The sequence below is a fragment of the Eurytemora carolleeae genome, unplaced genomic scaffold (assembly GCF_000591075.1).
Source record: "Eurytemora carolleeae unplaced genomic scaffold, Eaff_2.0 scaffold693, whole genome shotgun sequence".
In the NCBI taxonomy this organism is placed as follows: Eukaryota; Metazoa; Arthropoda; class Copepoda; order Calanoida; family Temoridae; genus Eurytemora; species Eurytemora carolleeae.
In genome coordinates this window covers 1-17,300 of record NW_019396581.1, presented here as the reverse complement: position 1 = coordinate 17,300, position 17,300 = coordinate 1, and the positions used below count along the sequence as shown (strand labels likewise).

The following is a 17,300-nucleotide window of genomic DNA, read 5'->3' as shown; positions in this document are numbered from 1 at the left end:
ACAAAATGGCCGTTTTACACTTTCTTTTGAGTAAATTCCACTCTATTCATAATCTATTCTCTTTGCTGTTTAGATGATTTCCTTGAGGCAGAATTTACCGCACTCATAGTTATCTTTGATAGATCTCTTTAGAAACATTTAAACCTTGAGAGCAGGGATTCCAGGGAAAAGGGTAAATCGTTTTGCGAAAATTTCACATTTTGCCCGGATAAGAAAAGGTTTGCCAAAAAATTCGCATATTTTCGCCTTTCGTTCGCTTGCGAAAATAAATTTTTAAATAAAATTTGTCCCATTTTTCGCGAAATTTTGCTTTCATCTGTTTCGAGGATTAAAAATTTTTCGCGAAATAAAAACTGCAAAGAAATTTCCGTTGGAAAAATTTCGCGAAAATATTTGAAGAGTAAATTATCAATTATAATATAAAAAACTTCTAATGCTGAGCTCTCAGAGTAGAGAATTCCACAAGTTTATTTGCGCAATTAATTGTTGCAGCTATGGTTTTCCAGAGATTTTTTTCGGGGAAATTTTTTTCTCGCGAAATTGTGCGAATAACATTTTCACGAAATTGAAATTCATTTTCGCGAAAAGTTTACGAAATGCTTACGAAAATGTTCGCATTTTTTCTCGAAAGTTTTCGTTCGCTAGAAACCCTACTTGGGAGGAAGGATTTAAATCATAGGAGAAAGGTTTTTAACGTTGGGAGGAAGGGTTTAGATACTGGGAGGAATGATTAAAACGTTGGTAGGAAGGATTTAAACGGTGGGAGGACGGGTTTAGAACCTGTTTAGGAATTGAGATAATGGATTTTAAGCTTTGGGAGGAAGGATAAAAATCTTGAAATGAAGAGTTCAAACATTGGGAGGAAGGATTTAAACATTGGGAGGAAGGATTAAAACATAAGATGGAAATGTTTAAACCTTAGGAGAAGTTTAACCTTGGAAACAAAGATAACTTTGCATATTTGGACCATTCATAACGTATAGTGTTAGAAATTATGTAGGAAAATAATTTACTCTATTTTGTTTTAGTTTCGTTTTATGATATTTTCAGAAAGCCTTTTAAATAAAGAAGATATTGTGTGACTCGGCTTAACCTTGAGGTTTTAAAAACCTCCGTAACTGTAATAATAAACAAACATGCATCAGTCCATTATAAAACGGCTCCGTTTCTAGAGGTTTATAGAGTACAGTTTATTAAAGCATCAACATATTAATTATTAAAACATTTCAGGAAACATATACTGTCATTAGCATTTAAAAAGGAATTTACACAAAAAAAGATATTTGATCTAGTCCTAGTCCTAATCAGTTTTATGATTGCAGATCTGAAATAAGAATGAATTCATTTTTTTTGTACAAAAAAGAAGGACAATGGGTTGGCAAAGACGATTTACAAACTGCAACAGGATCCAGCCTCAGGATAAGGGTAAGATCCAAGACTAAGTTAATTAATATAGCATGAAAAAAATTTGCCAGCAAATTACACATATCAAAAATTCTATAAGACAGACGTTAAAAATGATAATCATGAAGTTCATGTCTTAAAACCAAATAACTGAGACTTTTTTAACGTTCATTTTGTATTGCTTAAAGGAGCAGATGATGGTTGCCCAACTATAGAAGAGAGGATACAGGGTTGGTCAAAAACATTGAACTATCAAAAGACCTAAAATGATTGAACAATGTAATTGATTTACGTTTATTGTAATATAAGGCACGGCCACCGCTAAAACCTCCTGTTTCTTTGTTCAGTGTACTGCTGGTGACTGCAGTACACACCAAAATCTTAGCTTAGGGCAAGAAATATATAAACCAGGAACAGACATATTCGATGCTTTAATTGTGAACTGCAGTGGGAGGAGATCAAAACGAAGAATTCAGGGGCAACGCATCATTTTTGAATAAGAATATTGCTTTTGTATTTTCCATAATGACCAGGAAGCCAAAAATCATACGTATTCGCTCTAACATGATAAATTAACTTTTTTTGTTAGACTGTAATATCACATCAGAGCTTTAGTCCTTTCCCTTCAACTTCTGTGGGGGCACTGGGTTTGTTTACAATCCTCCCACAGAGCACAGTACACAATTTGCGTATATCTGAGTTGGGCGTTCCTGTATATAGTTCCTTGGCTTAGGGTAAGGGTTTAAAAATTTCCTTAAGAGGTAAAAATCAAATATTTTTGTATCCTTAATATAATTTATGTTTGCTTTGCCCACAAAAATGTATATCTCTTATATATAAAAGTATCGAAAAATCTGTTTGATCAACTGTTAAATAAAAGTGGTGACAGGGAAAGTATCCCAGGTAGGTTTTATTTAACGAAATTTAACTTTTTATTTAAGCTTTATTATAAATGTTTGCATGACATAATAATTAAACTAGGTTGAAACAGTGAAAGAACATTTTATTTTCAGTTTTATTAGTTTTTGTTCTTTTAAACTTGGATCGTTTTTTTGCCCCGCAAAGCTAGTTTTACTCAATAAGAACTAGGATTTATTCTTGAAACATTTGAAACATTGCCGGAGAATATTTAGCATTTTTTGTTTATTGCGTTGTTTTATTTTGTTTAAATAAAATGTCAAATTGTTTGCGTAATTGTCTAGATATTTAGTGTTGGATCAGTAAGATCATTGACCTAAAAACGAGCTGAATATTTGAAAAAATTACGAACTTTTTACTAAGGCGACAATTTTAATATTGACCAGCCATAGTCAATCCATTTGGTCCATTTGGTACTAATACAAACATCAGACTGTACAACAAATCAGACTGGTAAAATCGGACTGGTAAAAACTACTGACTAGAACAAAAGTCGGAGTTGACGAAAATCAAACAGTACATGAACAGACGTCTAACCAGTACAGGTACAAGAAAAACAACTTGGTTAAAATGTAAGATGAAAATGATGACAAAATTGCAATTTTATCGTTTAACAATATGCAATCTTACAGAATAATTAAAATTAATTAAGACTGCCTTAACCCAGCAGAATATTGGCCGCAGAGCTTAAGTTTGAAATAATATTAACCTTTGCTAGTAGCCTAGAATATACCATTGGGCTAGTTTGGCGTTTTCACCTTCATAGCGGTTTTTTATTTTGTCTATTTCACTGAGTTTTTTACGCTATGTCGGTGAACCAGTTTGTGGATTTCAAAATGAATTTTCCTTCTAAATACCAGTTTGTGGATTTCAAAATGAATTTTCCTTATAAATACCAGTTTGTGGATTTCAAAATGAATTTTCCTTATAAATACCAGTTTGTGGATTTCAAAATGAATTTTCCTTATAAATACCAGTTTGTGGATTTCAAAATGAATTTTCCTTATAAATACCAGTTTGTGGATTTCAAAATGAATTTTCCTTCTAAATGTATCATTTTGACGACGTTTGTAAGTCAGACCTAATGTGCCGATCTATTCCCAGTCCAATGTTGATAGGCCTGCGCGACGTTTTAACTGTATATCATCTCTAATTTGTTCAAAATTCAAACTATATATTTTTCATTGAATGTGAATTTGCTGTTTTGTGTAATGTGTACTCATATTGTTAAATGGGACGTGAAAATAAAATTTGCTATTAATTCCCATTTTTCTAATAGGACCGTCTGGATAGAAGGAGAAAAAGATCACAAGATATATCTGACTGGTTGGAAGGAAAAAATATTGATTCATTTTTATAACACTTATCAATTAAACCAATAGATTTCGCATAAAAACATTTTATTTGTTTAAATAGAACAATGCAACAAACATTATTTCACTGTTTTTTTTTCTTCTCAGACTCGGAAAATTTAAAGATCCAGACATCCAGCTCACCTGAGGAGGTATTAGAAATTAATCTCTTTAAGCTTTGCAATCATACATAATGTAGAGTGACCCTTAAAATGTGACATTCTTAAAACAAAATCACAAAATTGCCAAAATTCTGCTGATATTGCAAAAAAATGTTTCGCCCATTTTGTGCTTTCAAAATTACCCGCAGGTCCCGTATTTCCAATGTATTTCCATCATCCCAAAACTGTACTGCATCGTAAGGACTCCTTATTTAAAAGACAGTTTAGCTTGATCTCTCCCTCTAAGAGGAAGTGAAGCCCAAACCTCATTGTTATACTTCTCTTATGACGCATTTACTCTGCTTTGAAGCATGAATATAATCCCTCAAAGAGGAAGGAAAAGTCTAGTCCTAAGGCAGCGAGGTCATTTCCATCCTTCCTTAAATAGGAAGTTGTCGGAAAACGACCCTGGTACCATCGGAACTCACTTTTCCTTCCTTATATAGGAATGATAAATGTTTCGACGCAGATAAAATGCGTCATAAGAGAAGTATAACAACGAGGTTTGGGCTGAACTTCCTATTAGAGGGAGAAATCATGTAAACTGCCTTTTTAAATCAGGAGTTCTTAGGAGGCATTTCAGTTTTGGGACGATGGAAAACAGGGGGGATATGAAAAAAAATTTCTTCATGTCATATTAAATAAAACCATCATTTATTGTACAAATCTCCATGCAATACGTACGATTTAAAATCATAATTCAAGTTTCTATTCACATAATTTACCTAACTATAACTGATTTCTAGATAGATCCAAGAGTATCAAATGAACAAAAGCTTCAACGTTTGGTTTGCTTGTTCATTTGTACTGTTTTACCTCTGATGGTATTGACTTCAACACTTCTCAGGTTTGTAAAATGCAAGCAATTTTGGCTGCCCTAAGAAGACCTAGAATAAAGGAATTGAGTGTTTGCTACAAACTCAAATTTCTTATTCTTATATCTTGGCAGCCCAATGTCATAGACCTTAGATATTTCAAACTTTGAAATCTGTCATATCAATTAATCTAAGTTAGAAATATCATAGATTTGAACCATCCGGTTGCAGAGATATAGGGAATAGAAGATGTCAGTTTGTAGCAAAAACTCAGATCCTTTGAAAACCTCTTGTTTATTTTTACGAATTGTAAATTTTAATCCAAGTTAAAAATTAATTTCGCTATCTGATACCTGATTCATTAAATCATTAAATCATTAAATCATTAAACTCCCCAAATCCTTTTGAATGTCGTCTTTACAAAGGATTGTCTCTGGCCAGAGTCTTAACACACACACCTAACCAAACCTTCTCCGACAGTCGATTCGCAACCAAAACTAAAATCCACGTTGAAGTGATATAAGTTAAAATTTTAAAAAAATCCTTTCTTTTAATCCAGCAATTATTTTCAGAAGACAATCATGTTTTAGTCACAAACCAATCACTCCTCTTTTTGTGTGTTTAAGACTCAATCGTAAGTTACTTCTTTTTAAAATGGAAAATATGATTTAATTAACAAATCAATATTATGAATAGCATTACAATAGTTTATAAATGTATACCCCGCTCACCCAACAACTTAAAAGCTGTGCCATTTCATAATTTGTATTTTCTTAAGTTCAGTCGCCTGTCATTTTTGTAAATATATACCCGTATTTCGATATCATGTTAAACATTATAATTACATCATTTATGTTTTCAGGTTTGAAATAAATATTATTTGCAACTATTGTCGATACATCAAGAAGAGAGAGACCAGTCACCTTTGTTAAACTCTCACAAGGGCTAATCAAGTCCTGAACATATGTCAACACTGATATCTTGTCAAACCCATGCTCTTAAATTTATTTTAAGTTAATCAGTTAATAATAAGTGCATTCCTTGAATTTAAATGTTTTCTTCCAAAAAAATAATGTTACTCAGGTTATTAGACATTTAATCGAAGTTTTTATCTTTAAGCGATACCATGTTCAGACAGACATTTAAATCTGTGGCGTAAAAGCTTTAGATTTTTTTTAAATCGTGTTTGCTTCCATTATACTTTGTAACTTGTTTTACTTATTTTAATTTTAATATACATTAACATAAAAGATCGCCTTTTCAAATTAGTGCAATTTTCTCGTTGTCTAAATTTTCCAATACGAAAGAGACAATTCATAATTTTGTTATTAAAAGAATAAAAATAATGAGTAGGTTCATAATGCTAACATGTGACATTGTGCAATTTACATACATGGTTGATTAATCTTACAAACTACTTAGATTGTGGTATACTGGAGCTTTTCAAACCACTGCAGTAGGTATTTTTATATGGCTAATTTCTAAATATTTGATTTGCTAATTTTTTCATGTTCAGGCTCAGAGCAAGCAGGGAATTTCAATGCAACTTAAAAATTCGGAATTTTCAAGAAATAACTTTTATTTTATCGAGAAAAATATTCAGAAAAAAATACATTTGCAAATCCTATTAAAAAAATTTGTTTGTTTTATTTGGTTTTTATTTTCAAAAAGAATTGTAAACTAAAAAACTTTTTTCTCTAAAAAAGTAGTTTTTCATGGCATAACGATTCTCTTCATTTTGTCTTTTTTTTATGTAAAATATGCTATTTGCTGTATTATCCTGTTCATATAATGTTGTTCTATACATAGAGAATAGAGCATATATTAGAGGGGAATTTAAAGAATCTCGGTATGAATTTTTTCAGTCCCTTTCAGTCTGAAAGGGAGTTCAAAGTGTACAAATCATGTAAATGTTCAAAAATTATATGCAGTAGAGTACATTAATACAGTATGTTCCCTAGACTATTCATTTCAATTTAGAATTTTTTAAACTGTTAAATAAACTTTATAATGAATTAGTTGAATAAAAAACATCATTTGATTTATAGTTATAACGGAAAATCGTCGTTTGTAAAGTGAAAGGCATAGAGACTATGTGAAATGATCATTGGTCAATTATGAAACCAGCCTATTTCATAATTTGGTTTTCTTTTAACAATAATTTTAGGTTTTCTATAAAATTATATTCCAGGGCCCAAAAGGTTATATAGCATAAACATGTGAAGTACACCTGCAGTATGGAAACAGTACAACAAAATGGCCGTTTTACACTTTTTTCTAATAAATTCCACTCTGATATATATTCTATTATCTATGGTTCTATATTTGCTTTGTGTATATTTGTATTTTAAATCTGTTGAAATAAACATAGAAAAAGATCAGAAATTACTGCAAGCATTAGTTTTCATTGCTGGAAAGAAGAAATTATAGAGAAAGACAAGTCACATTTATGCTTAAGACAAGTGTTTCCAGCAAAACAGGAAAAACGCTTCGCGAACAATTTGCATTTTCGCATTTTGTTCGCACCCGAAAAGTTCGAAATTTTAGCTTTAATCTGTTTCGCAAAAAAAATCGCAATTTTCACGTAAAAAGAAATGCCACAATTTCGTGAAAATAATGGCGAAAATTCCACAAGACAGTCAAAATTTCGCGGAAAAATCGGGACTAATCAGAAAATTTAAGAAGAATGAATCATTTCGAAAAATTTAATAAGGCTAATAAAAACATTTCTTGCAGAAAATGCTAAGTTTTTCGAGTATTGTGTTTATTTTGACGTATGATATGGGACGCTCTGCATAATAAAACTTTAAAGGCGCCGGGCTCCAACAGGAGAGAATTTTGTGTGCAACTAATTGTTGCAGCAACAACGCTTATAGTTTCACGGAATTTCTTTTTCGCATAACTATTTTTCAGCGTAAAAGCCAAAATAGAAGCTTGTATATCTTTAATTAAATATAGGTTAAAGACGACCTCTATGCCGACCCTTAAAGATATAGGCTTCAGGGTTCAATATTTATTAGAAATAATTTGATTATACTCGTCCTTATTCTAGTACTTTACCAATTAACGTTATGTGTCTTAGTTTTTTGCTTTAATGCACGCATAAAATCCATAGAGAATGTGACCCACAAATATTCAAAAATGATCAATTCTTAAATTACTACATGTGTGTCCCAAAGAACATACGGGAATTCAGAAGTACTAACATTTTTCCCTCTAAGAACGTGAATTTTAAAACTGAAAACTGCGGAAAAACATAGAACTCTAAATTAAACAAAAATATAAATATTACTAACGTTTTTTTTCATTTAAAGATACAATATAAAAGCACATCACAGAATTGAGCACTTTGTAATGTAACTGCATCGGTGAGGACTGAATGAATACGATTGGAATTTATAAATCACAGATTAAAAACTATCCTGACGGAACATATAAAAAAATTATATAAAAATAAATATTTACATCTTTTGAATGTTATAGCACGCCCAACAGTGACATTGTATAATGGAAAACATTACTTCAATAAGCCATTTCAATTGAAATTGACATTATAAATATGATATAAAGAGTGGATTGAAAAAAGCTAAAAAAACAAAATAGTTTTTTATCATTAAAAAACAGGATAGGGGCCTACAACATCTTTTCAACTGGGCATGAAGTGAACAAGTTTTCAAGGTCTTTGAGAGGATCCTTTCAAGGCCACAGAGGATAGCCTACATATTTTTGATTACAACGACATTTAAAACAAAAATGTGTAAAAGACGAACCCCTACCCATTTTATGGGCATTGTAGCAGTAATCACTAAGAAAACATTAATTTCCATCTTTAAAATATACTAATTGTGTACCCTGACTGTACCTTTATTAACAAACACTGCCAGAAATGTTTAATCACTCAATTCGATTCTACGCAATTCAATTAATTTGTGTTTGGACGTAGATGAGTTTTTGTGCGAGAAACACGAATTTTATCACTAGGTTCAATAATGATGGCTGTGCGATCTTTTCACTTTATTTGTCGTCTTTGCTTTTCCAGCACTGGGTGCTCGACCTTCAACCTTACGACGTTTCGATATCAGTTCTTGAAGTACATGTAAACCCTCTTCTAGTCCATCACCTGTCACTCCACAGGTGGGTTTAATGGCCCATCCAACACCCCGGCCCAGTTCACTCAAACCTAGACCTTTCTCCAGTTTTACTGGGTCTATGGCACCAGGCAGATCCTGCAATAATGAAAATTATTTCTTTTTATGAGATTTATTCTTAATGCTTACTTATTTATTACTTATTAGTTGGTCATGAATAAAAATGTTTTTCATAAAATTGACAAAAAAGTCAACCCATTTTATTAACTTTGTTAACTAGATGAAGTTCCCGTAGTTGCCCGGGGAATAAAAAAAAACGGATTTTTGAAGAAAAAAATTGATCTTAGAAAAAAATTTTTTTTGCCTATATTACCCCCAGGGTAACCATGAGTTCCCTCAACAAATGTCAGCCAATTTGGTCCAGCCGTTCGGCCAACTATAGCGAACGTAAATAATAAAAAAGGATTTTTTTTTGGGACCAAAAAAATTTAATTTTTGAAAAACTATTAAAAAACCCCAGGGCATATTTTTAACTTTTGAATATACGAAGAAGAAATTAACTAAAGCATTTAAAATTTTTCCTTAAAAATTTGACCAGAACTGAAAATTGAGAGAAAAAAGGTTGTAGCATTGTTTTGGGCAAAAAAAATTTGAAAATTTTCAAAAAAAATTTAAAAAACACCATACAGAAGACATGCCCAGAAAAGTACACTTTTCACCAGGCGCCGCTAATCACACTTTGACTCACCCTGTATATATATTCACATAAATACAAATATATGTATACGAGCGAAGAGCTTTTTTATATAGATTAACCAAGGTAAGTTGTTATTTTCATCACAAATTATCAAAAAATTGTATACATAAAACAAAAAGATTCTAGCCCGTGGGAAGATTCCAATATATTTGATAAATTGCATCGTTAAATTACGGATGAATAGTCATAATAAAAAGCAGTGTTGAAAAAAATTTAAAATGTATTTATGTTTTTTTTTCAGAATATATAAATGATTATTTCTTGTAATTATATCTGTAATTGAACAAGGTTCTAAACAAATTTTCTTAGGCGCTCCGTGCACAAATGAAAAGAATTGATGGACTCATATCGTTAATTTTACAGTTGTTTGAAAGTATAAATTTTTAGAATTCACAAGAAAAAAAACGATTTGAATTGAATACATTCAAATCTACATGCAACAACTAAATTTTTTTTTCGACATAAAGACCTTAAAAAGCACTTTAATTTTGAAAATGTTTCAAAAGGGGGCAAGCCCCCCCCCCCCCCCCCCCCAGCAAAAAGTGCTAGTTGCGCCTCTGGATCCGACATCCTCGATCAGTCAATGATTTAAAGGGATCGGAAATAACGCTCCACAAATGAAGGGTCATTTGGATTAAGTCTACAATCCCTTAATAAGAACGTATAATAACTAATAATAGCAAAAGTGTCGACTGTATACAAATAGTATTTACCTGTTTATTAGCTAGGACTAGTATAGGCACTGCACATCTTTCTGTAAGTTTTGCAATCTTTAAAAGTTCTAATCTCGCCTCCTCTATCCTGTCAACGTCACTGCTATCCACAACAAATATTATTCCGTCTGTACACCTAAATAAAGAAAAAACATTTACCAAATTGTCTTTTAGATCTGGTGAAAGTAGCGCTCTCAAAACAAGGTCTAAAATTCCGTCAGATTTAATGTATAGTGAAAAGTAATTGAATTAGATATTGCTAGGTATAGTGCGCTCTCGACCAAACTAGAAAAGTGGTTTAACTACCAATCATTAATTCAACTACTTTGGCGTCTGAGTCCTACTGACCTCTGATGTGGTTTTGAATTGAACCAATTAGACAAGGAGCATACTTTACACTTAAGCAATTGAATGAAAGCAAACTGTAAATCTATGCGGCAGATATAATGTTGCAGATATTTAATAATCACCTGGTATAGCTTCTCCAGAGAGGGCGTGTTTTGTCCTGCCCGCCTACATCCCAGACTAGAAAATTATGTCCTTTGACTCCACCAGCATCTCCAGTTTTGATCTAAAAGAGAAAATAAAGGTAAAACAAATTGCCAACCGTACTTCTGGCCCGCAACCTAAGGGTCAGGTTTGTGTGAGAAAGCGGTATTGGTAAAAGTTAAATTATGCACGGTAGAAACTCATCTGTCACGTACTTGAGGCCGGACCAGTTTAATGCAAAAACTAAAAAGTATCTAAAGCGTGGACATAATCTAACCCTACAACTTAATTAACCTATCAATTTATTAAAGATCAGTTAATGTCCCGAAATTTTAATTTAATATCACTCTTCCGTTCAACAACCCCTCAAGAATCACTGAATCAGTATTCAAGCTCCCCCTAATCATTCTTAATCCTGTGCGCTGCACTACATACAGTATATCCTTCTTACCTATTAGGCTATTATTCAAATCATGATATGCTGTATACATATAATACATACATATGCATAATATTAACCCTTACGAGGTGATAAGCTATTCTAGCAACCTTCCAAGCCCCTTTATCTAAAAATGGTAGATTATACAAACTACGTCTGCACCAATGTATGATTTCCCAAGTAAACGGAATCAAAGATAAAAAACCGTAGATTGTAACCCACTGGACCGCCCCGCGCCTCTCTTTAATTTGGAATTCCTCGCNGTAAAGTAATACAACGGTTTAGACTATAGGATAGATGCTATGTAAAGTACTACAACGAGTTAACTATTCACTGTGCCCTTTAAATGAAAAGAGCAAGAGGTTTAAAAAGAAAAGAAAATGGACAATTATACCATGTAGCTCTTTGTCAGGGCTATTTAGAACAAATTTCAAATAAGTTTTAACTTTTACTTTTTGTCATTTATTCCCATTTTTAGCTTAGTTTTTATATAGTGTCAAGTTTTATTTACAAAAAAAACACTCAAAATGATTAAAATATAATATAATATTTTTTCAAAAATGCTGACGAGGAATTCTCTGACAAATTAACATCAAAATATAAAAATGTCTTGAAGATAAAACAAAGAATATCTTTTTGTCTTTTTCCTTTATTCCAATTGTCAACTTTGCATTTTTGAAGTATTTAATTACATAATTTGAGTATGCAAACCAAATAGAAATTCCGCATTCCGGTAAAACAGACACAACTTTTATATAGAATATTTTCAACAAAACTAAAATAACATTACATTTCAGATTCATCGAATAATTTATTTCAGCATGTTTTTAATACATTTGAGTAAAAGTTGACAAAGAAATAGACATTAAGTAGAATCAAACTTTTTAATGTATCCTATAGCAAAGTTGATAAATGTACATGAAAAAAAGCTGATGGAAACGTAAAAGTAAAAATAATTTAAGAAATTTATTTCAAATTTCTTTTTTCCTAAATTGTGAGCGTAACTGCGCCAATATTTAAAGAATTTCTGTAAATTCTGCAATAAGATGTTCATCTAAAGCTAAAAACTGAGGGGTTCAAATAATTTGTTATCTAAGCACATTGATTTTCATCTCAAAACTGTATTTTTTATAACATGTAAACCTGCATGACAGCCTTGATTTTTATTTCCAATTATCAATTTGTCGTTTTTTACACGTTTTACAAAAATGTCAGTACCTAAATCGGATTTGTTTCAATTTTTACCTTAAGAGACTCCTACCAGCGCGCTACCTTTTTACACGTTTTTTACACGTTTTTTACACGTTTTACAAAAATGTCAGTACCTAAATCAGAGTTGTTTCAATTTTTAACCTTATGAGACTCCTACCAGCGCGCTTCCTTTTTACACGTTTTTTACACGTTTTTTACACGTTTTACAAAAATGTCAGTACCTAAATGTCAGTACCTAAATGTCAGTACAAAAATGCCAGTACCTAAATGTCAGTACCTAAATGTCAGTACCTAAATGTCAGTACCTAAATGTCAGTACCTAAATGTCAGTACCTAAATGTCAGTACCTAAATGTTAGTACAAAAATGTCAGTACCTAAATGTCAGTACCTAAATGTCAGTACAAAAATGTCAGTACCTAAATGTCAGTACAAAAATGTCAGTACCTAAATGTCAGTACGTAAATGTCAGTACCTAAATGTCAGTACAAAAATGTCAGTACGTAAATGTCAGTACCTAAATGTCAGTACCTAGATGTCAGTACAAAAATGTCAGTACAAAAATGTCAGTACCTAAATATCAGTACCTAAATGTCAGTACCTAAATGTCAGTACCTAAATGTCAGTACCTAAATGTCAGTACAAAAATGTCAGTACAAAAATGTCAGTACCTAAATCAGAGTTGTTTCAATTTTTAACCTTAAGAGACTCCTACCAGCGCGCTACCTTTTTCTTCTTTTTCCTATTTTCTTGAATTTACAAAAATATCTGTATAATTTAATAGATTAGACTCTATAGAAATCTATTTTCCAATTTCTTCTTGTCAAAAGATTTATAAATTTAAGCCTTTCTTAAAACTTGTTCTTCATTGATACCAATATGAACTAAGATTTTAATCTAGAATAAATTCAAAGGAATTGAGTTTTTGCCACAACCTCAAATTTTCTAATTTCTATATCTCTGCAACCAGTGGGTGTAAACCTTTGATATTTCAAACTTAGATTATTTGACCTAACAGAATTAATAGTTTGAAATATCTAAGGTCTACGACATTGGGTTGCCAAGATATAGGGACAAGAAAATTTGAGTTTGTGCCAAAAACTCAGTTCCTTTTAACCTGAACAAACTCTTTCAATTTTCATAAATATGACACTTTGGCTAATTCACTGGTCTATTTATATAATGAGAGTGTTTACAACAAAATATCTTCCAGGGATCATGTTCATTGATTATATAATAACCTTTTTTAAAACTACTTAAAAACGAACAATTTATGAATGAATAGTAGAATTAATTCAAAATGCATTGTTAAAATTCATAAAATTAGAACTAAAGTGTAGGCTAAGGGCGCCCATCAGCGACTAAATAGGATAACTTTAAGATCTAAATACATCAGGTCGCATACATAAAACATATATTGTTGTTTTATAATAAGTTTTGATAAAAATATTCATTTCTAATGATTTAGGAACTATCTATCTTTAATATCTCAAAAATTTACTATCTTATAGCTTATAATGCAGAAGGTCTGCGACATCAGGTTACAAAGATCTATAAATTAGAAAATTAAATTTTGTTGCTAGTAATCAGTATTTCATAAATTGAGATGAGAAAACTCCATAGTAAAAAATAGGAATTTATAAAAAAACCAAGCTAATACTGGAACTAATGATAAAAAGGATAGGATACAATTTAACTAACAGAGCCCTTACATAGATGAAACAATTGTCCGTTTTAAGTTGACATTTCAATCCTCTCCCTGCACTGAACTTTTTTTAATTTGTTAAACTAGTGTTATAATATATCTTTGTTTTAACTTTATGTTCTACAATATTATTATTTTTAATTCTGTAATTTAAAATTTGATGTTGATGCATGATCCAAACCTCATAGAGTAAATAAAGTAGATGTTATAAGTTTTACATTTTTTTAAACACACTAAATTCGGTCTGGGTTGACACTTTTCACTTCTTGAGATTTGTTTCTCTCATGAAAATTCAAACCAAACTCTGTAATTACTAATTGTCAACTAGAACAACTGCTGCTTTAACAATATTTATAATTAGGCTAGGAACCCAGGTTAGCCTGGAAATTTAAACTTTCCCTGTTAACATCATCTCATTAAACCTTTAAACCAAGCCAAGAGCATGTCCAGTGTTCCTAGATATTTCCACAACTAAAATTGAGTCAAATCAGTCAAGACGTTCCTGGGTTTTCATAATTATAATCGTACATTCTAAAATAACATTCAGAAATGAATACTTTATTTGTATAGATACCACTAATACGTTTTAAGATTAACCGACGTTGGGTCAAACGACATGGTAAGATGCCATAGGGTCAAACGACATAGAGTCAAACGACAAACGGTCAAAAACGCGAAAAAGGGTAAAACGACAATTTTATGCTATGTTTTACGTTCATTTGAACTACTAGCCGCAGCGCTATGCCCCTAGCCTGTCCTAGCCGCAGCGCTCGGGCCAGAAAATGGCTTAACCTAGAACATAATAATAATATATTTTTTTTTCATTTTCACCCTTTGTCGCGTTTTTGACCGTTTGTAGTTTGACCCTATGTCGTTTGAACCCTGTGTCGTTTGACCCGTTTTAATATATAAAAAAACAAAACAAGTCTAGCATTTAAGCAATTTAATGCTCAACTATAATGCTACAATATCACAATTAACCACTTCTCCGAATATTTATTATAATGCAGCTAATAATCCACCTTTCCTTAACAACCCTTAACATTGAATAATGAGTGCAACAGAAGTATTTTTTTTTAAATATTAAATAACTATATGCAGCGCCCTAGTTTAAATTAGTTAAGGCAAATGTTGCAAAGAAAAATTAATTAATCAATCTAGTGGCAACAATGCAAATGACTATGATTAGCAAATGGGTATAGAGCTAGTAAATACGCCTCTAATTACTAAAATACTTTTTGAAATGATTCTTGAATATCTTAAAAGAGGTAATTTTCTGAATATCTGTGATTAAACAAGCTGATAAAGCCAATACGTAAACTACCACTCAAGACTTTTACCAATGTTTAAATGATTGAGTGAGTCTAATTCTTTGTATACAAATATTTTAACGGAAACATTCTTAGTGTAGAAGCTTCCGCTTCCTTTAGAACAAAACCAACAGAGTGACGCTATCTATCTAACTATCTATCTACATGTATCGTGCAAATTAAACCTGTGGTGCATAGATGTATGTTTGCACCACATCCTTTCATCCTTACATCCTTTCACCCACCCACCCACCTACTGAAAATTTAAATTTTGATAACATTGCTTCAACTGATTCTCAACTATTTTGAACCATGCGAGCATAGGTGGATACAAAAATTTATTAGGGGTGAGAGAAACTTGTATTAAATCTGCAAGAAGCCTCATCTAGGGTAACCCAGACCGTCTACAAGAATATCCTAACATAAATTATTCTGAAAGTCTTATATTTTTAACTGTTTAAGACTTAAAAAATTATGTGTGCTTTTTCCAAAATCGAATGAAGATTTATTGTAATCAAATAATTTATTAATTTAAATTTAGGGCTATTTCAATTATCTATAACAAATGTATCTCATTTTAATTCTCTGTAACAAATGTATCTCATTTTCTATTGAAAACTCCAAGCATGAAAATCAAAAATATGTCCTAACTTTTGCAAGATTTTTGTTTACATGCTTGTCAGATTTTGATAAATCATAATTTATAATTTAGCTGTAAAAAAAAATGTTCTCAATAAGATCACGAGTCACCACACGTCACACTATAATCCCGTATGCACAAACTTTTTCAAATATTACAGAATTAAAACAAAAAAATGTTCATTTCTATACTCAATTATCATGTCACCATGATTTCAAAATAAGGCAAATCTGAGAAAATTTGCTTATCTCTGAACTAAGCACAATTTCCGCCGCCCCCCCCCCTTCCCCTCCCATTTATAAAACCTAACTAAACTGAAGATGATCAAACATCATAAACCCCAGGGCACTGCTTGGGGACTTTAAAGACAGTGCTAGGCCTAGAACAAACCAAAGAAGGTCATGACATATTTAAGGCGAGGAATGTAAACAAAGCTCGCTCCTATCAGCACTGATTTTATTTACATATTCCCAGAAAACATCAGCACAAAACTATGTTTACATTTTTCTTCAATCTTCAGTGAGACTTTGAAAACTGATGTTAGAATTGAGTTTTCCAAGGTACTTGGAGTATACTATGACAAAAGAGAGCGAACGGTCACGGAATTTATGTAAGATAGCTCTTTTCAAATCCTCAGCTATTCTTCTTTTCATTCTTGACATTGAAAAAATTTGTTTTAAATCTAGTCTTTTTTTATTTCCGCCGAAATTTTTTTTTAACCAATACTCAACCGAACTAATAGTTTTGGCTAAAGAAAAAAATGGAATATTTTTTAGCAGATTCATCTCTTGTCAAACCATTTACGTAATAGGGACATCCCCCCTCCCCCACCTCCTTTAAATTTTGTGCATGGATCTCATATATAACACATGGATATAATTGGTCATGTTTAGCGGATATGTCATACTAAACTTTTAAGAAATCCTGTATATTGTTTTTTCTCTCTATTCAACAAATAAATATGCAAACGATGATTGTGAAACATTAGTTTCAATTATACAAATTGTTTGTTAACAAATTGTCAAGTTACCAAATTGTCAAGTTACCAAATTGTCAGGTTACCAAATTTTCAGGTTACCAAATTGTCAAGTTACCAAATTATCAGGTTACCAAATTTTCAGGTTACCAAATTGTCAAGTTACCAAATTTTCAGGTTACCAAATTTTCAAGTTACCAAATTTTCAGGTTACAAATTGTTGGTTACAAAATTGTCCAGTTACCAAATTGTAAGGTTACCAAATTGTTAGTTACTAAATTGTTAGTTACCAAAATGTTAGTTACCAAATTATTAGTTACCAA

At 31.6% G+C, this 17,300-nt stretch overlaps 2 protein-coding genes across 4 annotated transcripts; one reads left to right on the top strand and one right to left on the bottom strand.

The window, feature by feature from the left end:
* The first annotated feature begins 1,234 nt into the window (after positions 1-1,234).
* On the top strand, positions 1,235-6,286 carry LOC111705871 (uncharacterized). Of its 3 annotated transcripts, none has more exons than XR_002766090.1 (8): positions 1,235-1,425; positions 1,593-1,634; positions 2,285-2,307; positions 3,602-3,656; positions 3,783-3,826; positions 4,582-4,682; positions 5,513-6,106; positions 6,167-6,255. XR_002766090.1 is itself a non-coding variant. In XM_023478568.1 (8 exons), exons 1-8 carry the CDS (start codon positions 1,371-1,373, stop codon positions 6,199-6,201), a joined length of 393 nt encoding a protein of 130 aa, XP_023334336.1. In that variant the 5' UTR covers positions 1,235-1,370; the 3' UTR covers positions 6,202-6,286. The 3 variants fall into 3 exon arrangements, 1 of the variants encoding a protein (XP_023334336.1); XR_002766089.1 differs by having other exon boundaries at positions 5,513-6,110; positions 6,167-6,228; XM_023478568.1 differs by having other exon boundaries at positions 6,073-6,110; positions 6,167-6,286.
* Positions 6,287-7,648: 1,362 nt separating this feature from the next.
* On the bottom strand, positions 7,649-11,104 carry LOC111705874 (ADP-ribosylation factor-like protein 4A). Its single transcript, XM_023478571.1, has 4 exons — positions 11,045-11,104; positions 10,679-10,779; positions 10,209-10,344; positions 7,649-8,876 (listed from the first exon to the last, which is right to left on the bottom strand). Exons 1-4 carry the CDS (start codon positions 11,102-11,104, stop codon positions 8,634-8,636), a joined length of 540 nt encoding a protein of 179 aa, XP_023334339.1. The 3' UTR covers positions 7,649-8,633.
* Between the last annotated feature and the right edge of the window lie 6,196 nt (positions 11,105-17,300).